A 20,098-nucleotide genomic window follows, 5' to 3' on the forward strand; every position below is an offset into this window, starting at 1 on the left:
AACAAAAAGTCTGAATATCTGCCCACTAAATAAAACTTTACCCTGACATAAGAAAAAAAAAAACTTTCAGCTTAAAGAATTTAAGAACATAAAATAAAAAGGGAAAAAAAGATTTTCAGGGCCCAGATGAATTCAGAATATTAGGACTTTTGTTAAAAGCTTTAAAAGACTGACTAAATAAAATAAAACATTTTCATGGGAATGTGAATAATTTAATCTATAAGGAAAAAATTGATGGAATATAAATAAAATAAATAAAGTATCACAAAACTTGCAAGATGACAAATAAAGGAATGATGCTTAAGACATTTCAAATACTCTTGGAAAAACTGGGAGAGAAGCGTATAACTAAGATCTCAGCAGTAATTTCTGCACTTGCTGATGTACTTCTTGAAGATTTTAAAGAAGTTAAAAATGTCAATGATGTGGAAGAGGAAATCTCAAATGACAAAGAAATATTGGAAAATGAAAAAACTGTGGATTATAAAATTTTTATTACATCCTGCAGATTTGTGATTGGACAAATGGGGGGGGGGTGTATGAGAAAAAATGTGTATTTAACCGCATGGGAGTGGGAAAGAATTAATTCGGTTGCACTTATTGCAAAGAAGATTGCAAGTTGCTTCCTTACATCTTTTTTTTTATTATTTCTTTTTTCTCGCTTAGTTTTTCTGTTTCTTTGCACTTCGTATTTCTTTTCTATTCTCTTTATTTTACTTTGTATTATTTGTAGCATTGTAATTTTTTTCAATAGGAAGTATGTTTTTTTAAAAAAGAATTATCTGTCAGTTTTGTGACAAACTTCTTGAAGGAAAGGGTGACCAGCAGCCAGTGTAGCCCTGTTCACCTATTGCCCTTGCTAGTAGAGCTCTACACCTGACAACCACAATGATGCACTAACCTCATTTCCATTCAGGATTTTTGTCACCCTCTACTGACGAATCTTCAGAGGAGAGCTTCTTCTCTTTGCGAAGATGTCCATGCCCATATTAGTACACTGAAAAGCAGGAATTTTAAAGAAGGGGAGCAATGATCTGCAGTAGGGCACTGGGAAAGAGTGGGACAAGACCGTGACTGTAAGGCAAACACATTTTAACCACAACCCACCAGCCATATTTTAGTCTAATGAGCCTTTGAGCTTTAATACATTGTGATAATCCAGAAAACAGCATTGAGGGAACCATGGTTAACCATGGACAGTAGGACTTCAAAACACAGCTTGCACCTGTGCATGCATATGGATCCCAATCAGGTGAACTGATCGTTTTAGGGCCAAAACTCTATACTTTACATAAATGACCTTTGCGATCATATTAAAAGCAACTGCATTCTCTTCGCTGATGATGTAAAACTATTCAACACCACTGACAATGCTGCTATCCTTCAAAAAGACCTTAACTATGTGTCAGAATGGTCAAACAAGTGACAATTTCAAATCTCAACCAACAAATGCTCTATCATACACATCTGCAAAAAAAAAAAATCAAAACATAAAATACAAGCTTGATGGACATGACCTTGTAGCTGACCGTCACTCTGTCAAGGACCTTGGAGTACTCATCTCTAATGATCTAAGTGCCAGAACCCACTGTAACTACATTGCCAAAAAGGCATTAAGAGTGGTTAACCTAATCTTGTGTAGCTTCTTCTCTGGTAATATTGTACTTCTAACGAGAGCATACAAAACATTTGCTAGACCAATTCTCTAATACAGCTCATCTGTCTGGAACCTGCACTGCATATCTGACATTAATACAATTGAGAGAGTCCAGAGATATTTCACGAGAAGAGTCCTCCACTCCTCCGTTTGCAACAGAATACCTTATGCCACCAGACTTGAAATTTTGGGCTTAGACAATTTAGAAGTATGCCACCTTTGATCTGACCTAAGTGTAGTACATAAAATTATCTGCTACAATGTCCTACCCGTCAATGACTACTTCAGCTTCAACCACAACAACACAAGGGCATACAATAGATACAAACTTAAGGTAAACCGCTCCAAACTCAATTACAGAAAATACGACTTCAGCAACAGAGTGGTCAATGCCTGGAATGCACTATTTGACTCTGTGGTTTCTTCCCCAAACCCCCAAAACTTTAACCTTAAACTGTCCACTGTTGACCTCACCCCATTCCTAAGAGGTCTTTAAGGGGCGTGCATAAGCGCACCAACATGCCTACCGTCCCTGTCCTACTGTCCCCATTTATTAGTAGCCATCTAATGTATTCACAATCATGTTTATACTTTTATATGTAATCTTATATATGCTTGACAAAATAAATAAGTAAATACACTTTTAGAATCTAAAACGTTGCCAGCCTGGTTTTATAGCCTACATTGCTTAATATTTGTTGAAGGAGGAGTGCTGTACGCTCGGGGCAGTTAATAGAATCAGTACTAGTGTAGCTAAAAGGCAGATCCACTACTGCGTCTGCGTGGCATTGGTCTTTAGCCTCCCAGGCGACAATCAAAAATTACAGAGAGCGAAACTGTCAGGTAATTCCAATGGGGATTAACTTCATAGGTCTTGATGAATGTATTATGATCGTGGGATATCGCAATAAGCGCTAACGGGGCTTCAAAAGCGAATTTCCCTCCTAGCCTTTTCTTTGGAGAATTAAATTGAACGTGGAGCGGTGGTCGGGGGGCGGAGGCGGAGGTCAACCGCTGCCACTTTTTCTGCCTGTGCTTTTCCCCCCCGCAGGGAAGCATAGGAGTAGCTAGCCGGGAAAAACGGGATGCTGGAGTTCGTTGATTTTTTTAAATCGCACTGCTCCAAATGGATCATGTGCCAAGATTAAAAATACGACATTCCTACAAGACACCTCCTATACTGCCTTAGCTATCGTAGAAACAACCCGTAGACAACTCCTCCCCCCGCCGCCCCCCCCCCCCCCCGTACGCCTATTCCTTCACAGACACGCGAGAGTTAAAAGACAAGTTGGCAAGATCCCGCCCACCAGGCATACGTGGAAGGGCCCGGCGTTTTAGCTAGCGTGTTTTGCTATTGGCTACCGAACAAGGAAGAAAGCACCGCGATCAAGTATCGTCGATCCTCCATTGGTCGACTGGGGCAGCCGGTGGCTACTCGGGCACTCTTTGGGGGACGGTGTTTCGAGTCTTAGCGCGAGAATAAACACGCGCTTGGCTTGGCTCGGAGTGGGCGGTTTGGCAATGGGCGTGGTCTGTCCCGGCGCGCCCATTGGCTGGCGGAAGGACGGGGCGGGGAGAACCGCGAGAAGCGGTGGGTGGGTCGGGTGCCAGTGGGGTAAAGAGGCTTGTAAAGGATCGCGGCAACGACGGATCGCCGGCCTGTCGGGCGGCCTCGGGAACAGCGATGACGCGTTGGCGCCTATTGGCTGGGTAAGGAGAAGGGCGCAGACGGTAGCGGGGGGTGCGGCTGGGAAAAGCGCGCAAGCAAATGCGCAAGCCGGCGGAGGAGTTGTTGGGCCCGACTTTCCATGGCGTTTCCACCCCTGGCGGGATCCGCAGACCGGGCAGTGGGACAAAAGCAAAGAAGGTGTAGGGGAAGGAAGGAGAGAAATGGGAAGAGGGAATTGTCGGGAGTGTGCGTTCGTGTGTGTGTGTTGGGGGGCGGTTCCTCTCTTTGCTGATGCCTTTGAGGGAGGGGATCTCAGGGGCGGAGCGCTGGGGGTGTGTGTGTGTGTGTGTGTGTGAGTAAGAGAGAGAGCGTGTGCGTGTGTTTGTGGGAGCGTGCAAGCCCGTGTATGGGTGCACTTGGAGGCGGCAGAACTGAATCGTCTTTTGGCAAGGTCTGATACTAAAAAGAAAATATTAAATGGACGTTGCTGCAAGCACACGTTGTTGCTATTCCGTGGGAAACCGGAGGTATTTTTTGCGTTTTTTCCTCTGGGTTTCCCCCCCCCCCCCCCGCCCCTCAAAGTTGAATATTAAAGAGGAGCAGAGGAGTGGAAGTACAACAGCATCCCTTGCATGTCCCGGAAATATCGATACCTGTATCAATATCTATCTAGAAAAGTCCCTTTGGTGCTTAAAGGGCAGCAGAGTGGAAGTCTGCTGAACTTCGGGGAGGGGGTGCGGCAGAAGAGCAAGGCTACAGCACTAGGAAGGATCGTTGCCCAAACACCTGATCTCAGGTGGAGAGGCCCCTGAAGGTCTTGAGAGTTTTAAGCCAGATTCTAACACTTGCCTATACGATATAGGAGAAGTACTATTGTAATTATAATCTTTAATAGAAATACTTGGAAGAAAATAAGATGCAGACGTTTTGAGTGGTCATGCTAAATAAATTCTAAATTTATAAAATTATTGCTCTAAATTTGTAGGACGCCAGAATGTATCATGTAATATTTTGAATGTAATAAGCAATGTTATTCATGCATTCTAGCCCAATCTGCTTGGCATAGGATGTGATGATGATTCATGCCTTGCAAAATCAACCAATTCCTCGAAACAATTTGTTTTTATTTGAGAGCAAGTTAATGTTTTGTCATAAAATTCTGCAATGTGAGCAGATGTTACAAAAATTAAATAAATTTAATAATAAATACACTTATTAAATTTAATATTTAATAATTTATATGATGGCCACTACTTTTGGCTCCATTGATGGATACATAATAACTTCTGATCTGATGTAGTTATGTACTTAGTATTTGGAAAATTAATCTTTCAGTCTAAAATGAATATATTTGGAAGAAATTCTGAACCTCTCATATGGATTTTTAGCCATAGCTATTTCTCAGTTTTCATTCTTTTTTTCTCAGTTTTTAGTTCTTGTTCTCTATACCTCTTTATCCCTTGATATCTGCAGCATTAAATGATTGCAACAATAATTGGTTACAGTCCTGATATTTTTCAGCAGGGTCCATTCAGACATCAACTGATCAATATCATGTTTACAGTAACAGGTTTTTTTTAGAAGTTTTATATACAAGTGTATGGTTCTTTTAGCAAGTGGGCAGTTATTTTATGTCATCATTATGGAAGTACAGAGATAAGTTGCTTTGAGGGCATATGGCAGAGAAGTGAGTTAATACAAATGCTGAGGCACTATAAAGAATGATAAGTCACATCAGTGTTTCTTTTCAAAGGGGAATTGTTACTAGTTAGATTAAGAAAAGTTTGAAGAAAAGAAGAGTTTATATGGGTATGTAAAGAAAAAAATGCCTGCATAATTTGTACACTAATCAGTGAAATCAAGGCCATATAGTCTGTATTGCTGATCAAAAAAGAAAAGAACCTTTTTTACCTCAAGAAAACAGAGCCATAGGCTGGAATCTTTTTGGAGGTATTTGTTTTCCTTTTCAGGCAGATTGGACAGTTTTAAAATGATATGCTTGTCTGTAGGTAATCATTCTAAAATATTGAGATGTGAAAAGTAGCTTGTTTTTGGGGAACAAATATACTAATTCTAATTACAGTCATTTTCATGAATGATTTCATCATTCAGATTTTCTAGAACACCTTCTAGAATGACATTCCCTTCATTACAACTTTGGAATTTACATTTGTGTAAATTTGTGTAAAATTGTGTTTGTGGCTTTCCTAAATCTCTCATAAGTTCAGCTTCATACAATGCTTTTTTGTTCCTGATCACTATATGTTATACAAATGCCCATATTTCTTTCTCAACCATTCAAAGCAATCCTAAATAATCAAATATCATGCATACCATACTACTGGCTTAATAGAAAATAAATCTCATACAGTTTTTCACTGTATAGTGCCATGTTTCCCCTAAAATAAGATTGGGGCCAGGGCCATATGACAGGTATCAGCTGCCTTCGTTGTCAGACATCAGTGAGGCAGACAAACAGCTGGAGCCTGTTCCCAGTGTGCGCATGCGCAGATTTGCCAAACGAAGGGAACAGCTAAGGAACAACGGTTGATTTAGGAGTAAGGCCAAGGTGGACGATGAAGGGCCCCTCCCATAGGGAATAAAAGAGGAGCAAAAGGGGAGGGGTGTTTGCAGGAGACAATTAGTTCATTCCTGTATTCTTGCCAAGTATTGTGTCGTCTGAAAGATATTGGCCTGGCACTCTCCAAGTCTGATAAAGGTCGGTAATTGTGAACTATCTTGAAAGACTGTGGGAGAGGAAAGACATTGCTGGAGAGGAATTCACTATAAATTAAATAAAAGGGGTCTATCAGGAGGAGGACTAGGCTTTGTGCTGCTGGGGAAGCCTTGGTCAGAACATTACCAGACCTCGCAAACCCTGACACCTGCCTCTCCTTCTGTGGCTGCTTGCTGCCGCTCACACGTTGCCCCCGGCCTCAATCCGGAGCTCTGTTATTGGCTTCAGAGGGCTTTCCGGAAGGCATCTGAAGGTGAAACGGAAGCCGGGGGTGCCACGCGCATCAATCCGGAGCCTGTTTCTCAAGCTGCAGAGGACTTTCCAGAAGGCTTTGATGGTGAAAAGGAGGCTGGGGACAACACGTGCAAATGGCCACAGAAGAAGTGGGCCGGCAGTGGGCTCTAGCTGGGCGGGGCTGTTGGTGCTGCCGCCTTGAGTTGAGTCAGTAATTAGACCCACCTGAAAAGAAGTCCTAGCCATTTTTTCGGGAGTCAAAAGAAATAAGACCCGGTCTTATTTTCGGGGAAACACGGTACCTATCCATGCACACACACACATATATATGTACACACACACCTCTACACCCATTCCTGCTTTATTCATAATAGTGACATTGGCGAATACAACAGTTATTATGGTTGATGGTTTAATTGATAATCAGTGTTAAGAGATTCAGCAGTAGTTCTTAATGTCTTGGGAAAACTGAATTTAAAATACATTATTGTGTTGCTGTAGTTTAAGATGAATACAACAATGTGAGAATAAATGCATGTCTTAAACCATTAACATCCGAGAGAGCATGTAGCAAGCGCGTAAGATAGATACCATCTGTCTGTCATTTTCCACTTCTGTGGTCTTCACAGTCTGTCAGACACAGCATGTTTCAAAGGTTTTTTTTCTCATTTCTCTTCTTCCCAAGAGCATTTTAATTACATTAGTTCTACTGTGTTAGTCTACCTATTACTAAAACAGCAGACAATTTTGCTTGTAATTTTCAGAGCATACTTATAAACTGAAAGTTTACTTGGGATTGGAAGGGATTTTGTTTTTGGAATTTACATCTAGATTTCAAACTTACTGTTATTAGAACCTGCCAGCATTTACCTCCTAGTAAATTGTCAGGAAATTAAATAATCTTGCAAACAGAGGCCAGTGCTATGCATTTTTTAAAATTGTGCATTATATTCTATTAATTTAGGATACAGTTTTTGTTCAATATTATAAAATATTGGAAGAAGGAATTGCTTCTTTTTCAAACTTTGGAGTTTGTACCGTACTAGCACAGTTTTTTTCTCCAGTCTGGTAAAGAACTAGTTACACTGCTCCTTTAGCTGTAGAATGCACATCTCTTGCGTTATGATTCTAGCAAGTGAAAAAATATCTAATAAGGTGTGCAGAATTAAACATATTTTACTGTGATGAGATTCTAGTAGGAGAAATACTGTTAAATTAGAATTCTAGAAGAAATGCATTGTAAAATATTCTCAGGAGCTCATGGAGAATAGTATATTACTCCATTAAAATAAATAGCCTATGACTGTTTTGCAGGTTTAAAGGTGATTTCAATCATCTCCTGTTGCTGTACTTTGCTATTGCTGAAGGGAGTGTTTTTTACCATTTGCCTTTGACGATTGCTCTATATAAAATCTAATTATTATAAATGCAGTGTTTTTAATGTACATGGTATTTTACAGAATACCTGATCAGGTCTATTCCTGAAAATTGCTGAGAGCCATTAAAAACTGCTCTGAGCTTATTAGAGAAGGTACAGATTATAAATGGAATTCAATAAATAAAAGATGCTATATGGGACATACAATTTAAAATTGTAATGACAGCTGGGAGAGTGGAGGATATAGAGATGATAGAAAAATGAGAATATGTATAACTTCATTTACTATGAATCAAAACAGATTTGAAAATGTTGAAATGGAGAACACAAAAAAATTTTGAATGGAGCAATTCCAGATAATAGAAACAAACATTACTCTTGCACAAACTATCTGGTATATAATTATCACACTTCTTTAAAAAGATTTTCATTGAGTTCACACATTGCATTAAATCTTGGTTTGAGTAACCATGGTTTGTTTCTATAGAAAAAAGTTATATTTGTAATTAGAACTATAGCCTGACAATGCTAACCTTGGAGCATGAAAAACTCATGCGGTGGCGTTTGAACCTTCAAAAGGTACATTCCTATGTATCTTAATGTAGCAGTTAATTCAAGTGTTTTATACTGCCATGAATATCTCCAAACTAAGGTGCTTGCTCCACATCATGGTATGGCACAAGACTGGTATTTTAAATATGTTTTATACAGCTCTCTGCCTAAGTTGGAAACAAAATAATAGCCTTCCTATGTTCAAGAAAAGGGGAAAGAAATGGTATCTTTATAAAAGTTCGGTTAAAGCCAATCAGTTCTATTCATTTTCTGAAAATCTGTTTGAGGTGGGAGCTATTTTTCTATAAGTCCTGATTTGAAAAGTATCTGTCTTAGAACTAGGCTGTTATGGGTAATCCCATTGAAATATATTGTTTTTAAGTAAATTGTAACACTATAAATCAGCGACTTCTGTTCAAGAGATACCTGCTGAATTCAAAATTCAATTGTGGCTTTAATTACAGGAATACCAGAAGATGTAGTTGCAACAGTGGATCATTTGGATTGAAGATAATGAATAAAATTAATCAGGAACCGTGCTGCTTATCATCTTGTTTTGTGAGAGATTCCCTGTAGCCTTTGATAAGCCACCAGAAAAGGACTACTAATCATCATGAAGTTGAAGCAACGTGTAGTACTTCTGGCAATTCTACTCGTCATCTTTATTTTCACAAAGGTTTTCCTCATAGACAACTTGGACACATCAGCAGCCAACCGTGAGGACCAGCGCGCCTTCCATCGCATGATGACGAGTCTACGGATTGAATTAGACCCACGACTTGATCACACACTGCAGTCTCCTTGGGAGATTGCAGCCCAGTGGGTGGTGCCACGTGAAGTGTACCCAGAGGAAACACCAGAACTGGGGGCAGTGATGCATGCTATGGCTACCAAGAAGATCATCAAAGCAGATGTGGGCTATAAGGGCACCCAGTTGAAAGCACTACTTGTGCTAGAAGGTGGACAGAAAGTTGTCTTCAAACCTAAGAGGTAAAATGCTTTTTCAGACACAGATAATATCATCTGTACTCTTTTTGTTATCTACTTAATGGCTGATAACAGCTTAATGGCTGAATTTGAACAAGGTTGTAGCTTGTGCATAAGTCATAAAGTTTGCATTCATACTTTACATCGTGTAGAACGTAAAACAAGAATTGCAGATTCACACAATGCAGTAACAAATTACATGCCTTAGCACGTAATTTGCATTAGGTTTTCCCAAACAGGAGTGCCTAATCATCATTCCCTAATAGAAGGAATATGCAGTTAAGATCAGGATAATGAATAGATGTTTGCTGAAGGCCCATACCATTCCTTCTAAGTAAGAAACAAGCCTGTGCCTCTGGGATGGAAGTGTTTGTGAGGTATTTCCTTTTATATGTGGCAGTACCGGTACATCTAATTGCTAGAAGACTTGGCACTGAGAAAAGTTCTTCAGAATTACTTTTTTTCTCATTACTACCTTGGGATGAAGAAGAGTGGTTGTTTACTGGAGATTCTTCTTTAATCTGAAATCAAATCCATTAGTCAAATAATCACTTATCTTTTTATACTTTTTAGATATCCCAGAGACTATGTAATAGAAGGAGAGCCATATGCTGGCTATGACAGACATAATGCAGAGGTGGCAGCCTTCCATCTAGACAGGTAAAATTTTGATACTTTGATACAATATACTTAGTTTATTCATTCAATTTACACCTCACCTTTCTATCCAAAGGGCATTTAAAGTGGCTAACAAAATAAAATGTGCTCACTTTGGCAGCACATAGCCAAATTGGCAAAGGGAAGATTAGCATGGGCCCTGTGCTAGGATGATACACTAACAATAACAGACAACATAAAGAATTAAACTTTTATAAAATCAGTTAATATAAATTATAAACCAATTTAAACTTTAAAAGGGCTAGTTAAAAAGAAAAAGGTGTTTCTTCTGCTGGAATAGGGGGTAGAATTTCAAGAGAGTGAATTCCATGGGAGAAAGCCGTATCCTTTGTGTTCAGGGCCAACTCAAATAGTGAGAGCATTTTTAGGGGGACGATGTTCAGCAGATTTATTTCAAGATAATCCCTTAATAGTTAATGCATAAATTCTTAAATTGTGCTCCACAAAAATTGGCAATCTGTTCAGGTCTTTCAGTACATGTTTTCAGTAATGAGTACAGAGTAGCAGTCTGACACATTCTTCCCCAATGAATTTAAATTTAAACCTAAATTAAGTCCAACTTTTATTCTGGTCAATCTTGTGAAATCTCTGGTGCTTCAATTCAAGAATTATTGGTCCTTCTATGTTGCTGTGAGACATTTTCCATATATTTCAGAAGCAAATGAGCTGCCACCACTTTGATGATTTACAGCAATTAATAAACAGCCTAAACACAATCCAAGCCTAAAAGGTTGCACTTCTGGCAGATCCTTTTTTATGAGCCAAGTATACCCAGAAGTCTGGCACATGAATAAGATCAAAGAAGCAAAAAGTTTGTATTAACCTCAATTTCTAATTCAATAAATTTATAGAATTCAAAAGAGGAATAAAAATTATCAGTTGCAGTTCAAAATAAAACAAAACATAAGATATTACTAACTAAGAAGTTATATTTAAAATTACTTTTTTAACATCTCAGGAACCTTAAACCTTTGAGGATACTTACTGGGTGATTCCTACAGACTTCATAGCCAGGTCCAGCCTATACTCTCTATTATATTATATTATATGAGTTCATATCTTGTTTCATTTTATTCTTTCTCGTTGAAACAGAATCTTAGGCTTCCGGCGGGCTCCGCTCGTGGTTGGTAGGTTCGTGAACCTCCGCACAGAAATCAAGCCTGTTGCCACAGAACAGTTGCTTAGTACTTTCATGACTTTAGGTAGGTTAAAAAAAAACAAATTCTGCAGGCCCAGTCTCTAATAACATTCCTGGATCCTTGGGAAAATACAATTTGAAGAATGCTCACTTGAGATCATACTTTTAACTTAACAGCCCCCTCTGTCATATATACAAATTATCTCCTTTTTTCCGTATTAATAATAAAGGTCTGTACCAATATTAGAGCTAGTAATGATATAGAATTCACACATTTAGATTGTAAAATCTAATTTGAGACTAACATCAGTCTTGACAAAACACCACATGCCTCTTAGTCCTGGTAAGCACAATGTGGTAATACACTTCTCATCTCAAATGTGGAAAATCAGAAGTAAATCAGGACACATAGATTACTTTGATTCCTGAATAAAACTTCCATTGAGGTCCTGTATTTGACATGTTAATACTTTCTCTGATATTTGTATCAGAGTATATTGTACAAGCAGTCCTTGACATGTCCATTTGTTTAGCAATTGAGAAAAGTGACCTATGACCAAGTGCAATGGCCCTTGCATTTATGACCCTTGTAGGGTACTCACAGTCACATGATGCCTCGCTTAATGAGTCAGGTACATGGAAACTGGCTCACATTTTTGATGTTTGCAGCATACTGGGGTCAAGTGATTTCTATTTGCAACCTTCCCAACCGGCTTCCAACAAGCAAAGTTCATGGGGAAACTTGCAGGGGAAGCCGCAAGTTGTGGTCATGTCTTGCGTAATGACCATTGTGATTTGTTTAATGACTATAGCAAAAATGGTTGCAAAATAATGTGCAGTCACATGATGCCTCACTTAATGGCAAATTTTCCAGGCCCTTTTGTTGCAAGTTGAAGACTACTTGCAATTAACCTTTACTCAATTATTTTAACAGTAAGAGAAGACTGTTTAAATTTTGAGATGGTTCTTTTTGAATATGAAGATATGCCATTCTTTGGAATCTGGCCAAACGCAACAGCAGATAATTTCTCTGAAATATGCATATCTCAGTTAGATAACTCCTATTGCATTTGGCCAGATTTTTAGTTATCAACATAGAAAGGTGTTTCCTTGTTTATTTGAAGCCTCTTTCCAAACTAATGAAAGAACTGGGAGGTGGGGACTGTGCAAGATAAAATTACTATACAATCCAACTCTGTTTAGAAATAAACAACCCTCATAAATTAAGCATTACTTCCAGAGAGGTCAGCTCCAACAGCAACAGATGATGAAGATCATCCAATCAACCCTTTTAGAACTGGTTTCTTTCCCAGAAAGCTTCTTAACTAGTCCAAGTTCTTACAAATTAGAAGTGTTAAAATAATTATTATCAGGATTTAAATTAGGTCTAAGATGCTTTGTTCTAATGTTTGTTTGCTTTCCAGGTAATAATACTTGTTTCTATGGGAAGTGCTACTACTGCCGGGAAACGGAACCAGCTTGTGCTGAAGGAGATTCCATGGAAGGATCACTCACTCTTTGGCTCCCAGATGTATGGCCTCTTCAGAAACATCGGCATCCATGGGGCAGGACATACCGGGAGGGCAAGTTAGCCAGGTATGAAGTTCACAGCAGTTATGTCCTTGCCATTTCAGTTGGTCAATCCAGAGAATGGACTAAAATTATAAAGGCAAAAGGAGGTATCAGCTTTAAATTGCTGATATATGTTGTACCTAACTAATCGTTAAAACTCAGTACCTTTTATGCAGAAGAACGAAGTCACACTGAGAAACTAGGAGGCAAAAGATTTCAAAGATGAATGAGAAATGAAGGTCCCTTTTTTGTCTTTTCTTTCGTTAACCTTTGCGTTTTCTAAAGCAAAATCATTTTTTAGGTTTATTGGGCTGGCATGGTAGCACAGGGCCTGGATTTTGAGAGGTGTTTTATCTGCTTGAAAATCCCTAAATCCATTTTCAAAGAGTTTTCAACAGCAGTAGTTCTACTTTCTGCCGATAAGAGTTAGCTACCGTTATAATAGCGCCCACACTATTCTGTGTTAGGAAAGGATGAAACAGTTTGTTTCAAGTTTGGGTCAGTTTCATTATGCATTAGTCCATGAATTGAAGTATGACATGCAGCAGTTAATGAAATTCCAATCTATGTATTGGTTTCAATCAGTTCAAGTCTGTTTATATCAAAAATCAGTCTTCCAATTTGATCATCCTTTCTTAGTTCGCATTGTTTTCCTGAATATCCATGTTGCCAATCAACATTTATGAATTAAAAGCTGAAAATAAATGAGGAAACCTTTATGTTAAAAGAGAAAATGAAGTAGAAGAGGCAATTTTGCCATCTTTTTGCTATGGTCTTTTATCAAACAGATTTTGAGATTTTATTTTAAATTTAACAGCAGTTCTTTTTTTTCCCTATTATGCAATAGTCTCTTTCAACCCTTTGAAGTTACATAATTGTAGTATAAATCTTAAAGATCAACAGTGCTTGGTTGAGTTTCTGTGTCTGCTTTCAGATGGGAATATGATGAGAGTTACTGTGATGCTGTAAAGAAGACCTCACCCTATGATTCAGGCCCACGGCTTCTTGACATCATTGATACAGCCATCTTTGATTATCTGATTGGGAATGCTGACCGACACCATTATGAAAGTTTTCAGGATGATGAAGGGGCCAGTATGCTTATTCTACTTGACAATGCCAAAAGGTAGGAATAGCGTTATCTGATGTGCAAATTCCTTCAGTAAAATAATTGCCGCCAGATTACAATTGGTTTATCATACTTACTACAGTGTTAAGGTTGTCCAAAGGTTTGACCTAGTTTGAAAGCTAACTGAAATATCAGGAATTCCTTATACATTTCAAATTCTTATTTATGAGAATGACTTGGGAGTCCTTGGTGCTCTCTGAGCTTGGTTGTTGGCTTGCAGACATATTTATTTATTTTATTTATTTATTTATCAAATTTCTGTACCGCCCTACTCCCGTAGGACTCAGGGTGGTGAACAGCCAAGATAAAATACAGATAAAACAAACATTAAAAGTCCATTAAAATTATTAAATATTTTGGCCGAAAACAAATTTAAAACACCCAATTTATAAAACAGATTAAAACGATTTAAAAATTTTAAAGGGAGAGTCATTACACAATTAGGTAATAGCACCAGAGTGAGTAAGTTTGGGGCTTGCTCCTGGTTTATATTTTCTCATTGGTAATTTCTTAATTAGAGTATTATTTTCTGCTTGATTGTGTGCTTAGTATTAATTCTTGCTTATCTGGGTGTTGTCACTTGAAAATAATGTCTTCTAGGCTTTTTATTCTTAGCTTTTTTATTATCTCTCAAATGGTGTGTAAATATGTCTTATTTCTTTTGATTTATTTGAATGCAATCTTCCAAGAATTCCCTAATGTTTTTAGCTTCAGATTGTTCTAGGAAGCTCACAATTTCCCAGTTAAAACTTTGTTCATGTGTTGTGAGATTAAGCAGTTTTCCTCATGTCTTCTGTCTTGGTGTTTATGGATGCACACTGCTAATTTTCTTCCATTTCTGGCACTTGTTTAAAAACACTTTATTAAACTTTTTTTACATTAAAAACATAAAAAATTGTTTCACTCAACAACCTTTGATAAGGTTGCCATCTCTCATTTTACTGATAGATGTTGTACAGACTTTTCCAGAGGGAATTTTTTTTTTTCATTTTGTTATCTGGTTTTCAGTTTTGGAAATCCTTCCCTGGATGAGAGAAGCATCCTTGCACCTCTTTATCAGTGTTGCATGTGAGTAAAGAATAAAAAGTTATTGACTTATTTGAATATTATCTTAAAAGCAATATTGATGTTATTTAATGTACTTTTGAGTTCTTATGTTTGATGGTAAGTCCAAGGCAACTTCAGAATTTGAGAAAATATTTTAGAATGTTAAATATACAATTATGTGTTTTTAGAATCTAAATGAGAGCCTATGTGTTAATGTATCATTCTCTAAACTTTTGGAACAGCTACCTGTTTAAAGAAAGAAGGCTAGCATTAAAAATTAATGCTGGAGAAAGACATTCCCTCTGACCTTTGCAGCTTTTTTCTTGAGGGAGTGTCAACATTTTTAGGAATCAGGATTTTGCTGGCAAACTGCCTTTCACATAATGCATGTAACAATCACTTAAGTTCTGGGGTCCATGTAAAGGAAAATTATTTCATGGATACAAGAACAAGATCTTGCAGGTCATGAACTGAGGATGAGGTTTCCTTTGTTGGAAAAAATAAAACTTCTGTTAATTGTGTCACACATCTAAATATCCATAGTATCATTCTTTATATTCATAATTTTGCAACAGCTTTACCAAATATTAGACTTACAGTTCATATCCAGGGCAGCTAATTGAATTTGTATGCAACTTAGCACTTTATCATCTATTCGCACTTCCCTGGGAGTAATGTGAGGATGTTACTTTTGATTAAATATAGGCTTATAAATTTTAATTTAAAAACTGTTTCTGCAATATCACATTAGTTCACAGCTCTGAATAAGTAAATCCTGTGACAAGCTTCTTTTGGGAAGACTTTTTTTCATTGTAATTTTGTAAATTATGATATTCTGTGTTTATTTCAATGTAGATTTTAGTGTAGTAACGTTTATATGATTAAGAAATAACATTGTTATTTAAAGAGCTTAAAGTATTGAAAATACTTTGGGAAGACTTCTGAAGGTTTGGATTTCCAATATAAACCCAGGTTTGTTACACTCCCATGTTTTTCTTTTGCAGTATCAGAGTCTCCACATGGAACAGGTTGAACTATATAAAGAACGGAGTCCTGAAGTCTGCCTTAAAAACTGCTATGTCTCATGACCCTATTGCACCTGTGCTGTCTGCCTCCCATATGGATGCCCTGGACCTACGACTTCTGAACATCTTGGCTACAATAAAGCAATGTACAGATCAATTTGGGCCAGACATTGTATTGGTGGAAGATAGAATGACACTTTCCCATTTGTAGCTTTAAGAGAAACTGATGGGGATTATTTTTTAAAAGTAATAAATAGAAAACAGCACAACTGGTTCTGCATGGCTATGGGCAGGATAAACTGGAATTAAATAACAGAATTTCTGCATCAGAAGAGAAACAATTGTAGTTTGAAAGCGCTGTTGAAGACAAGAAAGTTCCCCTTGGGTAGCCCTATATCTTTTTGTTTTTCTTCTTGGATTCCATTGCTGGCAGTGGATGTTGCACTGAGAGCTCTCCTGGGATTTCCTGTGAAGAGATGGGTATTGGGACACTTAATACTGTACATGCTTGTTCCAGAAAAGATCTTATTCTTCTAACCGATTCCAAGTACAATCTTAATATTTTAGTCTAATTCAGGGTTTTAAAGAATACGTTATCTAGGCATCCATACTGGCCATTTAAAAAGAAAAAAGAAAAGTGACGGAGGGGGTAAAGGGCAAATGTGATACTGAAGAGATTTACTGCCTCTCCTGATAGATATACATCCATGCATCTGTTGCTAAAATTTTCTAAAGGACTTCACAAGGGAATGTATAATTGTGTTCGGTGTTCTGTTAAATCCAAAACTGCTGAAGGAAAAGGACTGTTCTAGATTACTGTTGAAACCTGTTGTTCATCTACAAGGCTGAAATTACTCAGGCCTGCACAATGCTGCAAAGTCCTAACCAGAGATTTTTGTGCAAATCATTGTGTTCTCAAATGTGAGGGTTCTTGCTGCCTTGAACCCAATATTTCTCCTACAAAGTGGAGCTTGAGCCAGTACTTTATGTCCTGTCAGTGCTGTAGATTTACAAACAAACAAACAAACAAATGGGATTTGTTGCTAAACTTCTGATCTAAATTGAAAATCTAAGAAGACATGATGAGTGCCTGCGGAAGGAAAAACAATGTTTTATCCACTACTGTAAGGCAGTTGCAGGTGCTACGCTGTCAGGCATTCAGGATTGTCTCTCATTTTCAAGGTCTGAGCTGAACTAAAGATATTTTTAGATGCATATCTTTTGTTTTTGTTTTTTGATCCAAATTGTGATTCCATAGTTTTGTGACCATTAGCAGGAATTGTAATTTATGTTTCTAGCTTCAGGAAATTTATGTATCTTGGTTTTGATTCATGCACCTGATAGTCCTGCCAAAGATATTGGAGGGAAATGTGTGGAAAACAATTTTGTACATTAACTCCAATGTTTAATGCCCTGAACTATTATTCACCAAACTTGTATTGGAAACCTCAGAGATTTTCTATGATAGATAATGTTTCTGACAGCTATATCCTGGATGTCAGTTAAGAGGAATTTAAAGACAGGGTCCAAATGTTTATCAATTACTTCTAATTGTTTTTAAAATCAGTTTGGACATGCTTCCTCTTTTGAAAATAGACCCTAATGCCCATAGGTACAAAAAGTAATGTTATCATGTTTGCATCTATTTCAATAATTTCCCTTACACTGCAGCATTTTTAAGGCTCATGTTTTCAGCCTATGCCAGTAATTGTCTTAAGATGGTTGCCTAAACTATCAGTTGGCTTAATGCCAAATCCTATTGATAATGTTATACTACGGGTGTCAAACTGGCAGCCTGTGAGCCGGATGCAACACACGCAGGGCATGCCCAACCCGGCTCTGCAAAGGCAAAAAACATTGCAATACGTTATGTGACGTGATCAAGTTTTACACCCATGTATTATGCCTACTTTAACAAAAAGAACTTTCAAAATAAGTTGATTTTTATCAGACTGGTTCAGCTAAATGTCTCAAATTACAGGAACGGTAACTTGATAATGGTTAATAGTTGCTATTATGAGGGTCACCAGCTTCAGACTTTCTATCAAATACCCCCCAATTATGTCTGGCTAAAAGGTTTTTTTTGTAGGTGCATAGTAAGTGTACAATCACAATGAATCTACACCTGGAAGATACTGTTGGGGAGGAAAACATCTTGCTGGTTGATTGAGACTTTCCAAATAACTTCATGTTTCCTTTATATGCTATTTTAAGAATAAAGAAAGTGGAAGAGACATCCTGTGCTCGAACAGACAGTAGGCTATCTTGCATCTGAAGAACTGGAACTGTTGCTAAAAAAGAAAATAAATAATTTATTAAGAAGTAACTTATTCATATGGCAGCTGAAACAAAATGTTCACCTTGAAGCTGCCAGAGACTTGCCTTTTGGAGTGGATACGAGTAGAAGCTGTTGGGAAAAGGGAAAACGAATCTCAGTTTTGCGTTTCCCAAGGATCAGGCTATGCATAGATAAGTATTATGTGAATAAAGATTTTAATAACATGACATTATTCTCAAAGAAATTTTTTGATAACTTCTGACATGATTATTAACTCCATTTCTAATGGGAGTGTACATCCTCATCTGATAAGGTTTGTGAAGAACTAAATGTGTATTTTAAGCAAATGTTTTAGGTATTGCTTGAGACAAGTTAACAAAACGGGGGCTGCACAGGATTTAACCACATGGACTTACTATGTCATTCATCAACACTACCTCAGCCTTCTGTTGCTGCTCCTGGTTCTATCTAAAGGGCATGACTTTGGCCAGGCTCACAGGACACTAGCTGGGGCTGTAAAAAGACTGGGGCTCTTGCAGGGCCTCTTTAAGATCCTCTGGCCAATTCAACACAGACTGTGCTGAAAGAATTACATCATTTTGCCCCAGCTTGCATGACACAATTTCACTCTCCTGTCTCTTCATCTGGTCTCAAATACTTACTAAACTTGTCTTTTCCAAGTTGTTAAAAAAGCTCTCCGAATTAGAAATAATCTCTATATCTTTATAGTAAACACCCTATTCTCAGCCACATTTTTTCTCCTATCTTCTAAGTTGCTTTGATCACAGCTACTTTTAAAGTGCTTAAGAGAGGACACACAAGCACAACTAAAATTGTGGACTCGGGAAGATAGATTCATAAAAAATGGGTGAAATAGGCAAAATGAGTTTTAATTCACAACTGTCTTGAAAACACTATCATATATCTCTAGAAGAAGGTAAAGTCCAGAGTAATAGTATTTATAAAGTTTATATGCCGCCCATCTTACTACAAGGTAACTTCTTGGAAGTATTAAGGTCACCATAGACAGTCATCCTCCTTAACAGTTTCTACAATATGTTTTGAATTAAACATCTTGCAGAGAGTAGCCACCAGAAGAGTCCTTAAATCTGTGCCATCTGGGGAGGTGGCAGTGACAATTCCTAATAACATGAGTGGATCCATTTATGATGACACTTATTTTCAATGAACAGCACTTAGCTTTGTTGGGTTGGGTTGCATAGAGTGCATGATTAATATACCCTGACTTCATATCAGTAGTACATAAAGTCACACACATTGCTTCAGTTTCTGAAAGGAATGTTATTATTGTTGAATAATCAAAGACTTTGGAATTTAAACTTGAAATCAATGAATGCACTTGAGTCTACGACTTGAATGCCCTGTGTCCTCTGGCCTCATTTGTCAGCAAAGGGTGTGTAACTGTGTATGTGTGTAACATACTATCAGCCTGTAGGAGAGAGAACAGAAGCACATCAGTGCCATCAACTCTGCTTGCTCTTGTTTCTTTTAGTGTTCTCTCAGAACCCTTTCCAAACCAGTAGCTTTTTATAAGAAGTCTGCTTTAAGAACTGTAGCCTTTCTCTTTTTGCCAGAATAGATTGTAAACCAGAAAGGAGGTTTTTTTTATTGTTCTGTAAACTACTTTGGCAGATTTTCAGTATTATCCAACATCAAACTAAGGTCTCACATTCCGGTTCTTTTCATGCTACTTGGAAGACTCTTCCTGTTAGTGAACAATTTACTGGTAGGTGACTAAACAGGTTTCACTAGAAACTGAATTATCTGCAGCAGCTTGGATGTAGTAAATCTGCTGGCTGAAACCATAATTGTGGGTATTACAAGATTAAATGTCAAGTTTGAAGTTCAATAGAATTCTATCTTGCCTAGTGCATGATCCTAAAAGATTTTTTTAAAAAATTAGGCTGATTATCCATATTTGTTTTATATTCTGAGCCTTCAGAGTATTTTAGGATGCAATTTTTCATCAGACACAGACAGCTTACCTTCGGCTTGG

At 37.7% G+C, this 20,098-nt stretch overlaps 1 protein-coding gene and 1 pseudogene across 1 annotated transcript; both read left to right on the forward strand.

The window, feature by feature from the left end:
* Positions 1-3,295: 3,295 nt before the first annotated feature.
* Positions 3,296-18,308, forward strand: FAM20B (FAM20B glycosaminoglycan xylosylkinase). The gene is made up of 8 exons (XM_070939246.1): positions 3,296-3,367; positions 8,692-9,217; positions 9,788-9,874; positions 10,985-11,094; positions 12,455-12,626; positions 13,537-13,728; positions 14,740-14,799; positions 15,783-18,308. Exons 2-8 carry the CDS (start codon positions 8,841-8,843, stop codon positions 16,012-16,014), a joined length of 1,230 nt encoding a protein of 409 aa, XP_070795347.1. The 5' UTR covers positions 3,296-3,367; positions 8,692-8,840; the 3' UTR covers positions 16,015-18,308.
* LOC139316066 (U6 spliceosomal RNA) lies at positions 9,979-10,077 on the forward strand (annotated as a pseudogene).
* Positions 18,309-20,098: the final 1,790 nt, after the last annotated feature.

The sequence above is a fragment of the Pituophis catenifer genome, unplaced genomic scaffold (assembly GCF_029215685.1).
Source record: "Pituophis catenifer annectens isolate HBS135680 unplaced genomic scaffold, rPitCat1.0.hap2 SCAF_3, whole genome shotgun sequence".
NCBI lineage: Eukaryota > Metazoa > Chordata > Lepidosauria > Squamata > Colubridae > Pituophis > Pituophis catenifer.